This window comes from Podarcis pityusensis, assembly GCF_964106645.2.
Source record: "Podarcis pityusensis genome assembly, chromosome: 1".
Classification (NCBI taxonomy): domain Eukaryota; kingdom Metazoa; phylum Chordata; class Lepidosauria; order Squamata; family Lacertidae; genus Podarcis; species Podarcis pityusensis.
Genome location: NC_138028.1, coordinates 45,377,067 through 45,397,880, shown reverse-complemented (window position 1 = coordinate 45,397,880; position 20,814 = coordinate 45,377,067). Strand labels below are relative to the sequence as shown.

At 38.8% G+C, this 20,814-nt stretch overlaps 1 protein-coding gene across 4 annotated transcripts in view; it reads left to right on the top strand.

The window, feature by feature from the left end:
• The window catches only part of TTBK2 (tau tubulin kinase 2), a 50,482-nt gene extending 30,217 nt beyond the window's left edge, over window positions 1-20,265 (top strand). The window contains exons 12-17 of one of the 4 annotated variants that reach the window (XR_013987674.1): window positions 41-252; window positions 755-1,322; window positions 2,446-2,694; window positions 8,415-9,679; window positions 11,691-12,430; window positions 12,854-20,265. Coding sequence is in view for 3 of the 4 variants with exons in the window: in XM_081010162.1 (XP_080866288.1) it covers window positions 41-252; window positions 755-1,322; window positions 2,446-2,694; window positions 8,415-9,679; window positions 11,691-12,159 (2,763 nt within the window). In the remaining variant the exon portion in view is untranslated. Of the gene's footprint in view, window positions 1-40; window positions 253-754; window positions 1,323-2,445; window positions 2,695-8,414; window positions 9,680-11,690; window positions 12,431-12,853 lie in introns of those variants that run through there. The other 3 variants (XM_081010164.1, XM_081010162.1, XM_081010163.1) reach the window with 3 other exon arrangements.
• Window positions 20,266-20,814: the final 549 nt, after the last annotated feature.

The following is a 20,814-nucleotide window of genomic DNA, read 5'->3' as shown; positions in this document are numbered from 1 at the left end:
CTGATATTTTATAGTTCTCTTATGGTGTTTTTAATCACAGACTGCTACAGAAGAGGAAAACAGCCATGGACCAATTAATGGCATGCTTAATGCACCAAGCCTTGGTTCTCCAATTAGAGTCCGCTCAGAGACCACACAGCTAGATCGGGATGTTCCTCTGGTGCGGAAGCTACGATCAATTCACAGTTTTGAACTAGAGAAACGTCTGACCTTGGAGTCCAAGCCAGATACAGATAAATTTCTGGAAGTCTGGTATGTAATGGCTTTTGTTTTGCTAAGCTTTCTTAGCGGTTGCTTTGCTTATAGTGAGTCATCTTTAATTGATTAGTTATTTGGCACAGATTTCACTGTTACTCATGCCATATGATTGACCCTACAAATGCAGGGAAAATAAAGTCAGGTTTTGGGAATGGGGAGCCAGTAATTCATAATATAATTTGAGAAATCCAGTTCTAAATGATTAGAACAGGGGTAGCCAACATGGTGCCCTCCAGATGTTCTTGCACTATAGCTCTCATAATTCCTGGCCATTTGACATGCTAAGTGTTGATGAGAGTTGTAGTCCAAGAACATCTAGAGGATGCCACAGGAGCTACCCCAGAACATCTACTAGAAATAGAAATGTAATGATATTGATAACAAATGGCCTAATTTGTCTACATTAGATAGTATCCTGTTATTTTTCACTTAACATGGTTTACACAATCCTAATTTGCTTGATCATGTTTCCTTAATTTCTCTCAACATTCCCAAGCATGGAGAAGAAGAAAAGAGAGTTGAATCCTGGCAAAGAATCTGCTGTTGCAGCTTTTCAAAAACCACCCATGCCTCCAGTTGCTTCCAGTCATGAGCATGTTTGGCACTATGATGAAGAATACCTACCTGAAGCTTCCAAGCCCATTTCTGGCAGCTCTCCAGAACAGGGTGATGGTGTTGTCAGCAATGGATATGTGGCAGTCAATTTGAGTTCCTGCCAGCAGGAGGTTGACTCCAAGGAATGGGTGATAGTGGATAAAGACAGAGACTTGCAGGATTTCAGGACTAATGGAGTTTTAGGGCATAAAACAACTGGAAGCCCCTCTGATGAGGAGCCTGAGGTGCTTCAAGTCCTTGAAGAGCCCCCACAAGAAGATAAGCTTAGAGCTCATACCAAGAATACAGCTATGGGAGCAGCATTGGATCTAGATATTGAGTGTCATGGTACAGCCGCTTCTGAACAGTTTACAGATCAACTAGAACTCCCAGTTGGAACTGCTGGTCATCTTCTTGCAGTCACACCCACAAGCCTAATGGAGGCCCAAGCAGAAGGGGCTCTTACTCCAGTAAGTGAACTGTTAATAGCTGTAGCTCATCTCTGTTGTATTCAGACACTGTGAGAAATCTTTAACTGAAAGCATGAGATCTGAAGCTTAATCAAAATACTGCATAGAGATAATATCCTGCTTGCAGTCAATTTAAGAAGAGTATGATAGTTAATTGCACTTTGTAGAAGCAATTTTTCAGGGTTTAGCATGTATTTCAATAACGTCCACAACTCTCAATTTTGATTTAATTAAGATACATGCTAAGAAAGCACAAGAATGAGGATATGTTTGAGAATTATCGAAAATACAATGGTACCTCTAGTTACAAACTTAATTTGTTCCGGAGGTCCGTTTTTAGCCTGAAACTGTTCTTAACTAGAGGCGTGCATTCACTAATGGGGCCTCTTGCTGCTGCTGTGCCAGCACACGATTTCCATTCTAATCCTGGGGCAAAGTTCTCAACTCGAGGTAACTCTTCCAGGTTAGCGGAGTTTGTAACCTGAAGCATTTGTAACCTGAGGCGTTTGTAACTCGAGGTACCACTGGACTAAGGTTTTGCAATGACGTAATATAAATAAAGTAAAGCGAGATGAGCGCTGCAACCCCAGAGTCGGTCACGACTGGACCTAATGGTCAGGGGTCCCTTTACCCTTACTATAAATAATGTTGTTGCTTTATCGAAGAAAAAAGTGGCTTGTTCAGTTCCAAAACCCACTTTTGAAATATAAAAAACATGAGGAATGCACCTAGTTTGAATAATTACCTGATATAATTTAACTTTTATTGAATTCTATTTTTATTACCAGAGGCCAGTAACTGTTGATTGTAGATACTGAAGTATTTTGAAAAATATTAACCCACCCACCAGGTGTAAACAGTTGTTTTCAGTTCTCTGGTTCTTCACAGCCCACTGTCTATTCAGTTCTTCATCACTTTTGCTTACTTTGAAACTCTTAACCTTTCTCAACAGTATAGCCCTGTCTCTGTCTGTTCTAATCAGCATCATGTGGCTGCCAGTATTTACTCTTTGTAATATTGGCTACTGGAGGAAACAAAGTTCAAAGCTACAGAGAGCAGACTGAAATAAAGTGATCTTTATGTATTTGAAGCATTTTCTTTTTTCCTTGCCATGTTCTCACAGCTCAACTCACTTCACATGCTGCATTTCTCCATCCCAAGAATTTCAAGTCCCATCCTCCGTACCCTGAGCCCTATAACCCACCTCACCACCCACCCGGACCCTGTGAAAGAGGCTGGCTTTCCAAGGAGTCAATCAGGAGATAGCCACTCTTCCTCTTCCTGGTCAGCTGCCCGTAGGCAACTTCCTGTCATTCCCAGTGGAAACAAGTTCCCCCCTGTCATTCGCATCTCAAAAGCACAACTTCAGCAGGTGAATGCATCTTCATCTAAGCAACTACACTGTGTCAGTCATTTGCCATGTTTTATGGGTTCCCAGCTACTTTGCATTGCTCAAATGTAGACTTATGTATAAATACTTATCTTTTGAAAACACTGGTCTTGAGAAATAAAAATAATAACTTAAGAAATGTAAACTTCAGACAAAAGCATTACTTAATATGCAGAGGCTAGAGCAGGAAAAGTCCATTAAGCTGATTTACTATGCAGAAAATGAAATTTCTTAATTTTAAGAAACGATGAATGAGAACCTCTGTAGTTTTAACCTTAGGTTAAAGCACTGTCAGTAGATAACAGCCAGGAAGCACAGGTGACTTGAACATTTTTTTAAATGAATATACTAAAGTAAGTGTGTGTGTGTGTGTGTGTGTGTGTGAGAGAGAGAGAGAGAGAGAGAGAGAGAGAGAGAGAGAAAGCATAGGGAACTTGTAGCCTGTGGTCAAATTAGGCCCAACAAAGATCCTAATTCGGTTCACAAGGCCATTTCCTGCAAACCACACCTACCTATCCCACACCTGACAACATATATGACATTGGGGTAAATTAGGTAAAGATGAGGCCAAAAAGAAATAATTGGATGCTTAAAGTGCACTCTTGATTGTCCCTTGGAAAGTGGGGCTCACTAACTCTACTGACAGCGAGCCCTTTTGAAGTTTCCTATCTGTCACTGTGGTTTGGGTTCTGCTTGTGTCTGCAAACAAATTATTTTCCTCTGTAGACTAGCTTTGCATAGAGCTTTGCTAGTCTGCAGAGGAAAACTGACCATTTGCAGGCATGGTTCGAATCCAAACCATGTGTGCAAACAGACAATGCAACACTTGCTGTCAAAGTGCATCGTGGGATGTGTGGGAGGTCAGGACCTAGCCTACCGGCTGGAAAAAAATATTGACTCTTGTGTTTGAGTCTTATGTCCCAATTGATAGAACTAACAAAATTGTTAGGTATTTCCACAACGAATGGGAAGCTAAAGTGTATTGTCCAGGGCACTAAAATGAATGGTAGGAGTATGTAGCAGAGGGGAAAGTAATATAGAAAACACTGAGAATCTAATATTTTTCTTTCCAGGCAAAAATACTAGTGTTCAAAATAATAATAGCACTTAGAATTGTTAATAGCAGCTGAGGAACTTATACATGAAATGACTATTAAACAGTGTGGTTTTAACCTCTCATTTTAATCCATCCCACCAAAATACTGCTGTGCGTATAGGACATTCCAACAGAGCTCTTCATTTTGCTTTATATACAAAATAATATTTGTTTCAATTGTCATGTTCTGCCACTGGATTAAATCATCACTGCATTCTGTGCTGCAGCGTGTAGATTTACTTGTATATATTGAACTTGGATACTTTTAGTTTGTTACTTGGTTTCTGAATTTTTTTAATCCTGAAACTTCAATAGGGTTTAATATTATTGCTACTGGGAAGACTATAATCAAAATCAGGATCCCATCATTGTCTTAATACACATGTTGCTGCAGTCTTTCTAAAGCTGAGCAAGTCTTAGTCTGGTTAATTCCTGTATAAGAGATAGCCTTGAATTTAATGGAAGAAAGCATGGATATATATGATCTGCTTTTAGAAAGATAATGTATTTTAGAAGCTCAACTAGAATAGTACTGTGTATCATATTTTGTGTCCTGAGCTAGAATGCAGTTTTACTTTTCTAATACAGTATATGTCTAACAAATGGCAAACATTGTATCAGATAAATTTCTGGCAAGATAAAAATAGGAAAGAACATTTAGTTTTTCACTAAATGAAAAGCTAAGGAATACATTAGACCAGTTGTTCCGAAGGGGGGATGAATAATGCCACCTTATTGCCCCCAAACTTCATTGGGGAGCCTCCATTAGTTTCCAGTTTCCTCCATGAACAGCAGTCCTTCTGTTTATGTAGAGGCAATAAATTGCAGTTTCCAAAAGGTCAAGGCACTGTATACTACCAGTGATGAATATTCCCTTTTGGGCAAGGTACTCAAAAAGGTGGTGGTGGTCCCGCATCAGACGAGTTTGGAGAAAACTGGTTGCTTGGATCCATTCCTGGCTGGCTTCAGGCCTGGTCATGGTACTGAAGCAGCCTTTGGTAGCCCTGGTGGATGACATGTTGCAGGAGAGAGATGGGGGGGAGTGTGACCCTGTTCGTTGTCTTTGATCTCTCAGTGGCTTTCAGTACTATTGACCGTGGTATTCTGGAATGTCTCAGGGAAGTGTGGGGGGGCACTCTGTTTCAGAGGTTTTGCTCATACTCCTAGGGTTGTTTCCCAAATGTAGCTATGAGAGGCTTCTCTTCAGCACCATGGGAGTTGTTCTCACATGGTTCCATCTTGTCCCCCTTGGTATTAAACATATATATGAAGCCTCTGGGAGCTGTCACCAGGGGATTCGGAATGAAGTGCTATCAATACACAAATGACACCCCACTCTGTCTTTCTGTACCATCTAAATCAGGAGAGGCAGTTGAAGTGTTAGACCAGTGCTAGGAGGTGGTGATGGGCCAAATGTTGACCCAATAAACTGAATCTGAATCTTGAAAAGGCAGAGATGTTATGTATCCTGAGTTACCACATCTGGGCTTGGGGGAGACCACCTGTCCTGGACAGGGTTGCACTTCCCTAGAAGGAGCAGGTCTGCAGCTTGAGGTGCTCCTGGGTTAAGCACTGTCAGTGGAGGCTCAAATGGCTTTGGTGACAAGGAATTTTGCCTTTTTCCAGCTCTGGTTGGTTCACGAGCTACAGCTCATTTTGGACATAAATGACTTGGTCATGTTGTGGTATCTTGCAGATTAGATTATTGCAATGCGCACTATGTTGGGCTGACCTTAACGATGACTTAGGTACTTCAATTAATTCAAAATAGGGTAACCAGATTACTGACTAGCTCCTCATAGAGATGCATCTGGCATCTTCATTACATGGCTTTTGGTGAATGCTGAAGACACACCTCTCTACCTAGCTTTTGATATCTGGGGTGTATATATAACAACAACAACAACAACAACAACAACAACAACAATATACAGCATAAAACAAAACTGACAGTGAGGAAACTCCATCTGCAGGCTTACAATATAAACAGACATGTGGAAAAATGGAAGGAATTAGGGAAAGAAAGCACCAACGAAGAAGACAAAATATAAATTAAATATAAAAGACTTTAGCTGTGGAGGTGTAACTTCCATAACCTTGAAAATGATTGTACTGTAAGAATACCGTATTTTTTTGCACCATAACACTCACTTTTTTCCTCCTAGAAAGTAAGGGGAAATGTCTGTGCGTGTTATGGAGCGAATGCCTGCGGGTGGCAGGAGGGATCTGCTGCAGTCATGAGCAGAGGATCCATGGTTCCCCTTCCTTCCCTCCTCCGTGGTTACAAAGCATGGATCCACATGGATCCTCAGGATTTTTGCACTGGGCTACTCCAAACTCACTGTCAGATCACATGTCTGTGGCCACAGCATGAACCACAAAAATCATATATCCACTATTTTGTTTAGAATATTTTTTTTCTTGTTTTCCTCCTCTAAAAACTATGTGCGTGTTATGGTCTGGTGCGTGTTATAGAGCGAAAAATACGGTACATTTAACTCTACAACTTTCATACTTCAAATAAAAAGGACCAGTGATTAAATCCCAAAGTTTAATCTGTTTTAGTCTTTTAACTTTTGTATGTTTTAAAGTATGGTTGTATTTTTTTTCTTGATTTCATTTTTTTTATCTTTTTGTAAGCCTTTTTGAGGCTTTTTACAATCAAGCAGTGTATAAATTTTATGAAATAAATAAGTTCAGTACTACAATACTGGGCATTAACTTCATAGGCATTTCATTATTGCGGGGGGGGGGGGCAGAATTTGATTTGTTCAGCCTCAAAACCCAAGAACCCTTCAGTAGGTGATAATGGAATTAGGGGGATGGAAAAGAAAAGCTTTTGTCTCTCTGTTACAGCAAGAAGGACCTTTGTTCTGTTACCTTGCTTAGCCTGAGCATGAACAAATGGCTCCTTGAAATTGGTTGCTTAGTGCAGAGTTTTCCAGTTGCTGGAGTAGGGAGGAAGGCCCACCGATTTCTTATACTATAGCAAGGCTAACCAGCAGTTCTGGCTGCTCTAAACTGTTTTATTACCATAATGCCCTTTAAAAAGAATCTCTAACGATAATGAGAAGGCGTCTTTTAAGTATTGACTAGGTATCATAGTTTTGACCTAATTTTTATTCTTATTAAAAAAACCATTGTTTCAAATCATTGCTATCTTTCCTACTTTAAATAATATCACTTAGTCTTTGCCCACCAGAGGGAGACAGTGAGCTATTTTTTCAATGAGCGTTTCTTCAGCCATGTGAGCTACTGCATGATTAAAAGTAGAAATGTCAGTTTCTAAAAAATCTCTTTTCATAACAAGCCTATAACTTAAATGGGAGATGGTAAAAAGCCAGAAATTAAATTTTTGATTGTTATCATTTTCATAGTGTCAGCTAATACCCATATGATGATGGCTTCCAAATCTGTTCTCTGTCACCTCTTTCTGTTTGGTCCTATATCTCTGTGTTGCTGATTTATTTTCCTGAATGCCTTGTCATTCTCAAAGACAGAAGACTTAATATTTCTAGCTAACCACCAGCCCTACTATGTGAGAAGTGTAGCTACATTTTGTTTAGCTTCATTTCTTAACTCATAAGCATGCAACCTTAGTCACCTTCAGCAGTTACAAATGTAAATATTTATTTTTGCTGTGTAGTTTAGGAAATAGCATGATTTTCCAATGAAGAACCTACGTGCTAGCAAGGAAAGAATTAAAAACCATGAGTACTATTCAAATAAGACTTATTCAGAGTATACCCAGTGAAATTAATGAACATGTCTTAAGTTAGGTTTATTAATTTCAGTGGGTCTACTCTGAATAAAACTTAGCTGAATATCATTCTAATCCTCCCCACCCACCCCGGTCAACAATGTGGATGATAATGTTAATTACTATAGAGTAAGGATGAATAGGTCAGTCACCGAGATACTGAAATTGAGAGGATGGTGAGACCTCTAGATAAATATCAGAGAGGCAAGTGGAAATGCAGGATTAGCTGAGGCAAACGTTCTGGAGTAGAAAGGTATCATTGAGTGCCATCGTTCTCTATGTGGTAATGAGAGATACAGATTTTGATGAAGTTACTCAGGAGAAAAAAAATGCAGAGAGAGAATAGCAAGGAACCAAGAATGGAACCCTGAAGAACTCCACAAAACAGTGGGAAGGCGGAAGAGGACCATATTTCTGTGGAAATACTGAAAGAGTGATCCAGCCAGGATAAGGACAACCATCTATGAACAGAGTCATAGGGGGTCAGCTGTATCAAACACCACATAAAGATTGAGTTGGATGAGGACGGAGCAGAGAGCTGTAGAACTGGCAGTGAGGAGATTAGTGATTTTGATGAGGACTGTTAATGTTACCACACACAAACATACATTGAATTGCCATGTTAACCCTAATTTACAACCTAGCTTAAAATTTTCCTGTTGTCTTCCAGTTTTTTCCCAGTAGAGATTGCACCAGTTGGCCCAACACAGAGATACAAAAATATAGGGCTGTGTTATCTATTACTTGTCTTTTTGAACCTGAAAATATGATATGGCAATATGTAATTTCAAAGCCAATAAAAATCTTTTCTGTAATATCATTTCTTTCTTCCTGTTTTCTGTATAGGTTACAATACCCAGACCATCAATGGCATCCACACAGTCTGCTTCTGAGAGTTTTCATTTTGGCCAGCAACTAGAGAAGAAGGACCGGGATCCTCGGCTTTTGGAACATACTGTTGAACTTTCCTCTCCTAAGGAGAACTTGGTTGGCTTGGCAGCGGCAAACGATGCACTAACTCTTAGTGGCAGTAGAACAGATGTAGTACACAAGTTAGACCACAACCTAGAGGCAATTGGAAAGGATGAGTGTATTGAAGAATGTGTTGGAATCCAAGATCATAGCCAAACAGACCTACTTGAACAATACATGAAGAGACAAGGAGAAAATCTCTTCGAAAAAGTGGAAGAGAATCAGCTTCCTGTGGCTTATGAAAATGATATTGAACTACAGATTGAAGGACCATGTTCAACTGCTCAAGGAAACACTGAATCTGTATTGGATGGTCCTCTGGCTGTTACAGAACCTGAAGAACTGAGGCCAATTCCTTCCTCCTCCTTGCCAAATCAGGATGCAAAACAGGAGTTACAGAAGCAGTCAGCAGCCGAAACATCAGATGTTTCTTTATCAAGAAGTACTGACCCATTTGCTCAAAAACAGGAAAACCAAGTAGCACCAGTGCAAGAAAATGGTTTCCATGATGATGGGGATATTGATCATGCTGAAGAATTGCAATGCCAACAGGTAAACCTTGCCACCTTTTTGAACCAAGAGGGGAAAGAAGAGCAAAATGTCCAGAGAAATGGAGAATTGCTGCACTCCAGTTCAGAGAATGAGAGTTCTAATCCATCCAAGAAGGAGTTAGTTAGATCTGCATTTGTGGCTAGACAGAGTCGCATTCCAGTTTTAGCACAAGAGGTAGACTCCTCATCAGAATCGTCTCCTGTTTCAGCAAAGGAGAAGCTGCTTCTAAAAAAGGCTCATCAGACAGACTTGGTTAGATTACTTGTAGAAAAGAGACAGCTCAAATCTTTCCTTGGTGACCTCTCAAGTGCCTCTGACAAGTCACTGAAAGAAAAAGTAGTTGCTGGTCCATTACCACTTCCTGAAGATGTGTTGTCCTCCTTTTCAAAACTGACACTGGACACTCATTTGCACAGCCAAGTAGAGGAGAGTTTTTTGTCACCAAGCAATCCTCAGTCCAGAAAGAGCAAAATCCCAAGACCCGTATCTTGGACTCCCACAGATCACGTTAGCAGTTCAAATTCAGCTCAGTTTTTTCCTCGTCCACCACCAGGAAGACCACCAACAAGGCCTGGAGTAGAAGCCAGGTAAGTAAAAACAGCTACACTTTTGAAGCAGATTTGAGCAGTTTTGGGAAGGCTTTGCATGATACCATGCAAATTGCACTAAGTACTCTCCCCCACCCACCCACAAATATCTGCAATCAAGCTTATGTGCATACACACATACAGAATATTTTTCTCTTTCAAAATTCAGAAAAAAATTACCTGAATAAGAACATTAACAACATTTGTATACAATATTAATTTAAAACACTAGGTTTCTAAAACATTTTGCTTCTAGATTTAAGTGAACCTGGATTGCCTATAAAGACCTAAGAGTACACACCAAGTGAGCTGGATATGATAGTAAGAAAATCAAGCTATGACTCTTAATATAAACCACTCCTTGTCATGTATCTTTGGGTAATGCCATTAAGAAAAGACCTTTTCTGTTACCCTTCCTTGTCTGATTTACCCCAAAACCAACCAACCACTCAACCAACAACTGATCATATGCTTTTTCTTAAAGCTGGACCTTTGACTATTAAGTATTTAAAGGACACAATAGCAGAATGTAAGCGGAAACAAAATATTTTTTATTTGTAGTTTTTCTTTCAAGCAAAAGCTTTTCCTAGGTGGTGTTTACAAGGTAATGCAGACTATGGCTGAGAATCATGGCTTTTCAGAGACTTTGAAGACGGTATGAGACAGCTCTTGCTTTTTGCGCTACACTCTCTCTCTTTTTCCTCTTGTCCTGCTATGGATTCTCGTTAAACAGGGTTTTGTACTGCAGGAAATTGTAACATGCTGCCTTCAAGTCACAAAAAAATTATCAGCGAGGAACAATAGCCAAGACCTCCTGATGGTCCTGTGCAGCACTTGTACAGCTTCTGAATACAGATTGCATTCTTATAGGCTTTGTAGCCACACTTACTGAAGTTTACAAGTTACTTTTAGGATGCATTTTACAGTGAATGCATGCAGTATACTTATTCCTATGTATCATTTATTCAATTTATTTATTTACTGCTATGTCATTTTAAAAAATCAAATCAGTTTACAGCAATAAAACTTAAAAACTATGAAATAAAAACCATAAAAAGTTAAAAACTAAAAGCATACATCAGTTAACCATTGTGGAAGGAGGTATTCTTAATCGCCCACATAGGCCTTGTGGAATAGTTTCAGGAGGCATTTAAAAGTTGGCGCAGAAGCTGCCTGCTGAATTGAATACTCTATTTGCAGAGTATTCCACAGGACTGGGCTGATGGCACCAAAGGTTCAGTTTCTCGTGCTTGTTAAATGAGTTTTTGCCTGGATGCAAGAAGAGAGGGAGCCTGCTGGATCACATGAGGGAGGTCTTTCCTCTTTGGTGTTATCACTAAAAAAGCTATATTCCTTGTATCCACCCATCCCATCTCAATGATGGAACAGAGAGTGGGACCTCAGGTTGATTTCAGGACTTGGACAGCTTCCTGTGGGATAAGGCAATTCTTGATTTGCCTTGGTCCTTTTACAGTAGCACATTAGGCCAGGCCTGGAAATAAGTAGTGAAGATGCCACATTGTAGTAGTAGTTATTGTAGAGTTAATGCATTCATTGCTTTCCACAAAAGTACCTCAAAGTGACCTATAAGAATAAAAATCCATACCAATACAACATTTAAAACAGCAACAGCATTAAAAGTGACCATCTACTAATTATAATTAATCAGATCACTCCATCCCATACACAACATAAGCACGATCTCCAAGAAATACATAGCTAAAATTTCCACAGGAACCACAGTGATATTAATGCTTAAATACGTGGGAAGAGAGGATTTCACCTGGCAGCAGAAGGTTGTTCATGCCAGGGCCAGCTGAGCTTCCCTGCAAAGAACATTCTATGGATGGGGAACTGCCGCTGAAAATAACTCCACCCTTTGGACTTTTGCTAGAGGGGCACACAGAGAAGTGCCTCTGTTCTTAGATCAAAGAGTATGAGCCTACCTAGACCTTCTCATGGCACTGGAGAAGGAGGAAATGGTACTAATCAACTTCTCTTTCTCTTGAAGGTTGCGCAGGTACAAAGTACTAGGAAGTAGCAGCTCTGATTCAGACCTGATCTCTCGCCTGGCTCAAATTCTTCAGAATGGATCTCAGAAACCACGAAGCTCTTCTCAGTGTAAGAGTCCAGGGTCTCCACATAGCCCCAAAACACCACCCAAAAGCCCAGTCGTCCCCAGACGCAGTCCCAGTGCCTCCCCTAGGAGCTCTTCTTTGCCTCGTACTACCAGCTCCTCACCATCCCGGGGTGGGCGTCCTCACCATGAGCAGAGGAGCTCATCCCCACATCTTGGAAGGAGTAAATCGCCTCCCAGTCTTTCAGGCTCTTCATCTTCCAGGAGATCCTGCCAACAAGAGCACTGCTACAACAAGTCTAACAAGAATGGGTTGAAAGGATCTAGTGGCTCCTGCCACCATTCCTCTAACGTTAAGTCTCCCACAGGGAAGAGCAAATCAGCCAGTAAACTTAGCAGATAGGAACTGAGTCTGTGTCTGGTGTCAAAGCCCCTTAATCCGATGCATGTTGTGTTTGTGTACTGTGTATTTAAACAAAAGTCTTCAAAAATCAGTGTTCATCCTGACTTTCAAAGGAAACAAAAATTAAGATGAAATATTTATAAGGTCCACTTTGTATATGAGCAGCCAGGCATTTCCTAAGAACATGCAGCAAGCAGATCAGGGAGGCTAGAGGGCAGGGATGGAGCATCTGGAAAGTCCAAGATGTGTGAAACAGAACAGTGTCTTGGAGGTGAGTGCTTTTAATAAGATTTTAGTTTACTTTTTATTTAATATAAAAGCATGACCTGTTTTAGGCTCTTTCACAGTTATCAAACCTGAAACCTGAAATTAATTTCACCTTGGCACTATTACATCTGAGGTACTACTCAGCTGTGTGTGTCTGTAGAGTTTTTAAAAAGCACATTATTTGAAACAGCAATACTCCTGTAAGTTTCTATCAGTGTTGGGCTTCACACATCTGTTTTCAAGTTGCTCACTGCCCATGTTCCTTGTTGGTTTCTACTTCCCTCCTTTTAAAGCAAAAACAGAAAAACTCAGCATCTTGTACCACTGTATATTTAATGTGGGCTACATTCTTATATGCAGTAAATGTGTACAAATCCACTGAAACCAATGTAATTTAACATTTATGTAAATTTACCTATATTTTCAGATTGGTAACATTCTATTAACTGCTGTTCAGATCCTGATTCTTGGACAACTTGATCATTTATCTGTGTGTGAATTTCTGGAGTTATGGCAGGTTTACATCATATCATATATGAAGGATCTGGAGATTGATGCTCACAGTCTGAGTTAAGAAGGAAAAGCAGAAGAGTTTGGACCCTGGAGCATTCCTATAATTAAAACATTTGTTTGTGCAATCGTCTCTCAGGGTACAAAGGAGAGCCACTGTTAAAGCTGATCAGAATTTACCCATTGGGGTGAGATGTTTAGTCCATTTACCTACCTTATTTACAGTGTTCCTCTCAGTGTAACTGTACTGAGGAAGAGCAAAAATGTTTACACACTTAAACTTCTTACTTGAGAATGTAATCTAAATCTGGAAGAAAAATGAAGCTTTCACCACCTACTAAAAGGACACTGCAGAGCCTTCATATGTAATAGGTTAGAAAGAAGCAGCAATTCCTTTCTTTTCTTAAGAATCTGAAAAATAATACTTCATAGTAAAACCTACAACACTATTTCTCACATGTCAACATCCCTAAACCTATATTGTATGTCAAGAGCACGTCTGTCCAATTTGCAGATGTTGCTACCAAAATCTGAACCAGGTAATCATACATGTTTATTGGGGGTTTGGGTAGAAGCCCGCACCTCTGTAGCTTCCTGCAGTACAAATATACATAGTTCCTTACTCAGACATATTCTTGTGTTTAGGGACATTATAATTTGGAAAACAATATACTGAAAACTCATGTTTAAGGATTGTCTTCCATTCCCTCTGAATAAGATCAGTGGCTTTTAGTTTTCCCAAACTTTATATGGGTATCATTTTATGACTATTAGAAGAATGACTTGTTTTGCTAGATTTAGAAATCAATGGTGGATCACATAGGGATGTTTTAAAAGGGATACAACTAGCTCTCCAAAAAGGTTCCTGTTGTAGGGGATACTGGATGTGTGGGTAAATTTGGAAATTACTGATCTGCTTGCTATAGTCATATGCCTGTAGCCAGCATAAATTATTTTTAATTTAACTTTGTTTTATTTAACTTCGTTTGCTGCCAAAATAGTATCTTTGGATGGAAAAGGGAATATTTTCTCTCTGAGCTAACACATTTCTAATGCTGCATTGAAGCTGCACTGAATTTCTCTGGTTCTGTCAGAATGTGTTGGAATTTTTTTACTCTTAAATGTGTATATTGTTTCCCATAAGTAATGTAGCACAGTGTGAAACCTTAGCCTCATTCAGGTTTCAAACACTACAGAGGAATGCAGTAGGGAGAGCATACCTGCTGTTTCTTGAGAAACTATATGATTTATAAGACCTATTATGTTGTATTATATTGTATGATAGGTGCTATACCAATAATTGCATGTTCTCATGATAAATTATATATTATAAATATTTATAAATATAAATATATATATATATATACATATGCTTCTATATCCTTAACTCTCTCATTTGCATTTGTAACATTATGGACCACAGACAATGCAGTACTCCTTCAGTTGCGTGCCTGAATTAAATACCCTTGGCCTTGCTGCTCCCATTTCCTGGCATGCACAAAGCTGAATATTCTTCATGCCTCAGTTCAGGACTGAAGGGTTGGTGGTTGCTCAGCAACTCCGTGTTCAATATCAGCTTTGTCGCTTCGCTTTTAAATTTCAGAATGAAATGGAATGAATCAGGGGAGCTATGTATCTGATGGCCAAGTGAGATGTGTATTCATGATTTTGATTTTTCATCTTTTCCCCACATCTTTCCATCAGCAGGCTTTCGTGTTGAAATTGTTCCTTGTGACACTGGGCAGTGAGTGATGATAATAGATCAATATGATACAAGCAAAGAAAATTAATTTTCTCTTTGCCCTTGCCTTGTCAGCTCTTTTCTCTTGCCCTCTCCCATGTCTATGAGAAGCTGCTGGGACTCTCAACCCTTCCCTGAGGCTGCAATCCAAGTGTCTGTGTTCTGGTCTTCACATGTTACCAAATTTTATAGAGTTAATTTCAGCTAACAAATTATCCTCATAGAGTGTAGTTGAAACATCTACATCAGTCTTCCCCAACCTGGTGTCCATCAGATGTCTGGACTATGGCTCCCTTCATCCATGATGGCGAGTTATGCTGGCTGGGACTGTTGGAAATTATCCCAAACTTCTGGAGGACACCAGTTTGGGAAAACTGGTCTACATGACATGCCCCCTTTTGAGATGGTACATAAGTGCTTCCAGGGAATAATTTATCGTGAAGGTAAATAATTTTTGTTGATACAGAGGTACATCACTTTGTGATAACCTGCCTTGAAACAACAAAGTTATGAATTCTTCATGCTCATTCTTACATTTTTGTGAGGCATTTAATGTCATTTGGTTTCTAAAGTTCAGCTTAAAAATGCATTCCTTTATTTATGACTTGTTTAAACTGCTTGCAATATTCAGTTTTTATATTTTATGCTAAATCCACGGTCATGATGCTTCTAGAAGAGCCCTGGAGGAAAACCTTTATAAACATGCCCAGAGCATCAGTATTAGAAAAACAGTTCCCCTTGCATGTAGGGAGAGGCATATCCCAAAGATGTATTTTCATGCTTTGCTGTCAGGGACAAAATAATTCCTATCCTATGCATTGACTTAAAAAGAATGTTGTCAAAATGCTGTTATACATTTCTCTTACTTATGGCATATGTATGCTAATGTTCAAACTATTTTGTGTTGAAATGCATTTGTATTTCTTTCCATGTTGTACAAATGCAGTCGAGATATAGGTCAGACTAGAAGGTAATTGTGGGAAGCACAGGAGGTTGCCTATGTGTGTTTTTTAATGCAGTGACTGAAAAAACTATTTTCTGGAGTTGTCACTTTGCCAAACATCTGATCCAACAGTGATTAGAAACCCTTTAGTTTACTAATGAAGCTTTAAATTAGCATGTTGGCTTACTATTAACCAACTCATTTTCTCTGTCTTAATCCATGGTTTAGTTTCTCCATGTCATGTCTTACCCAGAAATCTGCATAACCTTTACCACTTCTGGAAGTGAACCAAATAGATATTGTGAATGAATTTTGATTACAACAACTCTAGCCACACAGTAATGAAGTGATTGCTGTCATGGGATTAATTTGAATTGCTTAATCTAGTTTGTGTTGGATAATAAATTTCAGATTTGAATATGTAAATCAAGGGCAGCAAAGAATTAATAAGCATGGCTGGGATTGAATCAGAACAAATAAAACTAATTTCCTCATTGGCTTGAGCTAGAGTAAGGAATAGTTGCACAATTTTCTGAATAGGCTGCAGACATTTACCCACAAACAGCATCATTTTGCCAATGAAACTCCATTGGTTGTATCCAGCAGTGTCAATCAGCTGGTGATAAGGAGGGTTTCCCAACTCTTTGGAGCAGGTTTAGGAAGGGCAAAGGGACTGCAGCAGCAGATTGGGGGAATCACTACAAATTGCTTCCTTTCCTGTTCTGATGACAAAAGCCTTACTGTCAACTGAGCAGCACTTCTCAATTTAAGTTGAAAATACCACCCCAAAGCTGTGACAGATATAATAGATACAGTACCTACTCTACAGATTCTCTAAACTGTTGCCACTTTGTGCTGAATACACTTTATTTCACTGCTTCCAGGAACATCACAGCATCTTTTGCACAGTTTTTAGTAGTGTTATCATTTTTAGGCTGCTATATTATGGTATGTAGATCACACTTCTAAATGGTATTGATGGGAAACATCTCAGAATTAGAGGTTTATTGCTGGCAAACTCCATTTTTACCTTGTTCAACAAACTCTTCTATAGTAGTTGGAGGGACACTTGTCACATCCCTGACACATGTTGTGGCTACAATATAGCCTTGCTATACGGAAAGGGAATGCAGTTTGAAACTTATGTGTAGCACCTTTGTAGGGTAACAATAAGCCTAGCATTCCTATGATACTCATGTACTGCCTGTGGCAAGGGTCATTTAGAGGTTTTAACACCTGCCTTTGAGATTATCTGTCCCTAATGCTATTCTTTAATAGTAACAAGAAAATACAGTTGTCTTTTTGATTCAGGTTTCCTTTTATTTTAATTCTACAGTACAACACGTGTATTTGTGGGAAATGTTTTGGATATAGTCTCTTGCTTTTGATAACGTTCTATCTGCTACACCTTGCTGAACATCATCTCCATCAAGTCTAATTAAAAGAAATTACCAATATTCAAAACCCTGCTCTAATTTTACCTATGGCTGCTTATTTTTATAATTTACAAATTTAATGTTCTCTAATGCCACCAAATGCAATTCCTCCCTGAAGTAAACATAAGTTTACTTATGAAGTAAACATAAGTTTACTGATTTATCTACAGTAGTAAATCTATGAAATGCTTTTGTATCACCTCCCGATTCCAGAAAACAGACAATAATTCTAATAACTTAAGGAAGACAATGAATATATGCCAATAATGTACTTAAATTCCTTGAGTATGAAAGCGTAACTGTGCCTGCATTTAAAATCTATTCCTTCAATTTATCTAAAATATTATTTGCACATTTTCTTTTATTTCCTCAAAACAAACCAATTAAAAATGGTAAAAATGTAATAGGCCAACTGGTTTATTGGCAGAGCCGAGAGAAAACATAACCTTGCTGCTTTTATAGGCTTAATGCTGCAAGATGCAGGACAGTGTTATTTTCCCAGTTAATGCTAATAGGAAATTAAGATAGTGTGTATCTTGTTGCATTGAGCCCCCGAATTATATGCTGTGATTCCCAAATCACTATGCTGCTATACTGTCTCCTGTAGTCTTGGTCTTCCTGCATTTTGAGTTAAGGACAGCCCAACCCGCCAGGATAGCGGGCACAGATCTCCTTTGCCCAGCCTTGCACAGAGGAAGGATCCTCTGAAGGCTTCCTTTTGTCCTAAGATCAGGTTGTTATTGTAGTGACTCCTCATAAGTAACATTTATTTAAGAGGGGAAAGTGGTCAGAGAATCCACTACAATGCTTGCTCCTCTCTGTATTAGTATAAAACATACGTGGTTGCATAGAGGAAATTTCTGCAGAGCACTGACTCCTCCTATGCACCTGAAGATTCTGGGAGCTGTGACAACACATGGGGGCTCACTGAATGAATGAAGACCCCCCATCCCACAGTATGTTGTCCCTGCTGCCTTTGAGGATTGGGCTGTAATGGCTGTAATAGCTGACTTACCCAACTAATCCCCTTAACTGTTTGAGGATTGCCCAGAGCATTCTGACATTTTAGGGTAGTGCCTAACCCCTTCCTTTGTCTCAAAACAAAAAGCAGGGAAATAAGAAAGGCAACTTTTTTGCTTTTGTTCTTGTGTAGTCTGCTTTTCCACCAACTAAATCTGTTGTTAGTAAAACAGGTTAGTGGAATGAGTAGGCACAGGCCTTAAACCAGATATGTAGTATGCTTATTGTTGTGCATGTCTTTTAGTGATAAATTGATTGATACCTGTACTTATGAACAAGAATTTGTATATAACATAGCTTTCTCCAAATTTTGGCCTTCCATTTCAGAGGAACTTTTTTTCTCCTCACAACCCTACAAGAATAGTTTTCTGAAAACAAACAAATTGAGTAAGATGGAATATTAACAATTCTAGTCATAGGATCTTAGGCGAGTGTGTTGCCTATATCATCTACATTTATGTAATTATTATCACAGCAGGCTGTGTGCGTATATGTGTATATATATATATATATATATAGAAGCGTATTGTATGTTGGTCTTGTTTTTTAACTTGGTGATAGCTCCATAATTTTATTACTTTTAAATGGCTTTGGTCTCTAGTAACAGTGTCTATTAACAGTTAATAATGGCCAAAAACCCCTAGTGCTAGAAAATCTTTAAATTGAACTTCTGCAGCTTTAGACTAGCAACTTGCTTTTATGAGCTCAACTCAGCTTGCTTGTAGGTAACTTAAAGGAATACAACTTATTTCCTTCTGCAATAAGTGGTCACAAGGACATCACACAGAGAGGGACTTCTGAGCAGTGGTGCACTCCATTATATCTAAAATTTTCATATAGTTCTATAGGCTTAGGAATTTGGGTTAAAGTTCAGAGTTCATCTGTCATTCGTACTAGAGAGAGCAGTGCAACATCTAAGTAGGCTTTACCTTGAGTGTTCATTCAATGAAAGAGATTTTCTGACATCTAAGTGTATGTAGATTTAGAAATTTAATTCCTTGGGTCTTTCACAAGATCTTTGCTTTGGTAAGCGTTGACTTTTGCTGTTCTGCATTTGGATCTTGCTATCTCGGTTTTCTGCCAGACATACTATGTTGTACTTTTGTCCATTTTTATGCAGGCATAATTCCCCATGGCATTAACCAAATTATTGCCTTTAAAGGAACTAAAAGAATGAGCCGCAGAGGATAATTGTGTTTGCCATGATTTTCCCCCTTAGATATACAAAATATACATTTTGTGCAAAAGTGTATAGATTGTGGATTGCACCACGAAATGTTTCAGCTGCTCTGGATCTATATATATAGCAGAGTCAAATTAATACAAGGTTCTATCCAATGTTAGTCAGACCTGGAGGAGACTCAAAGAAATTAATGGTCATGAGTAACAGGTCTGTAGGTCTGTTAATTTCACTGCGTCTGAGTATGAATAATGTTAGATACAACTCACTGTCTTGATACATAACAGGCTGCCTTTTGAAAAGGCTTTTTACACAGGTCTTCAGATCCTTCATAAGAGCAGTATTATGCATCTAGGTGGTCCTCCAACCTCTCTTGCATACTGTTCCTTGGTGGCCAGAAAGTAAGTTTCTGTAACTCTCTCCCTAAACATCTGCTTTCTTACTGAACTATTCATGCCTGATCATGTTTTATATTTGGGTTTTCCCCCCTAACTACTTTACAACAGAATCCAAAAATGAAGGAAATGAAGGCTTTGAAACCAGGAGTGACCTCTGAAGCACTGAACTTCTAACTAATCTGAAATTGCTTAACAATATTTTAAAAATGAATTATTTAAAAATTAGAAAAAAATGCACTTGCTATTTACTAGAAAACATTTAGCATCTCAAGAATAACAGTTATGATGATGAATTTAGGTAGAAAGTTGTTCTGGAGAGGTAACTTAGTATCGTCAAGTATTCCAGTCTTTCCCCACTTCTTGTTTCCAAAATTCAAATTGGATGTCTTTTTATTTATAATTTTTGCTCAGTTGTTTAAGAACATAAGGTACTGACATAGTGTCTTTGTAATGGTCATTTGTACATAAAGGTGTAGTTATTTATTTCCCTTCCCCCATTTGTATCATATCAAGGCTTTGTAAATGTTTTAAGTTCTGTTTTTCAAATTATTTTGTATTTTATTTTTATAAACTGGTTCTAAATAAAAAAAAATCATTCAGCATGCAAACAATTATTTTGCCTAGATTTGTTCAATTTATTCTATATGGAACTTGACCAAAAATAGTTCTGGAAATACCTTCCTTTGAAAAGCAATGAAGTTTGTTTCCTATGAAATGGAAGTGTGGTGCTGATCTGTGAATTACCAGTTTTGCAATGTTGATGACATATTAAACATATTTTCCCCCTACAGTAGTGAAATGAAAATGGACGTTTTTCTCATTGCTTGATTTCTCACCATTGCATTTCATGAATCAATGCCAGGTGCAAATTGCAATTGGGAAATATACACCAAGTTCCTTTCAATGGGAGAAAATATGATAGTGATTAAACATGAGTGAATGCTGTGTTTTGTCCAGAAAACAATAAATACAAAACAGGCAGGGTAATATTATAGGGATAAGGGACACGGGTGGCGCTGTGGGTTAAACCACAGAGCCTAGGACTTGCCGATCAGAAGGTCGGCTGTTCGAATCCCTGTGACGGGGTGAGCTCCCGTTGCTCGGTCCCTGCTCCTGCCAACCTAGCAGTTCGAAAGCATGTCAAAGTGCAAGTAGATAAA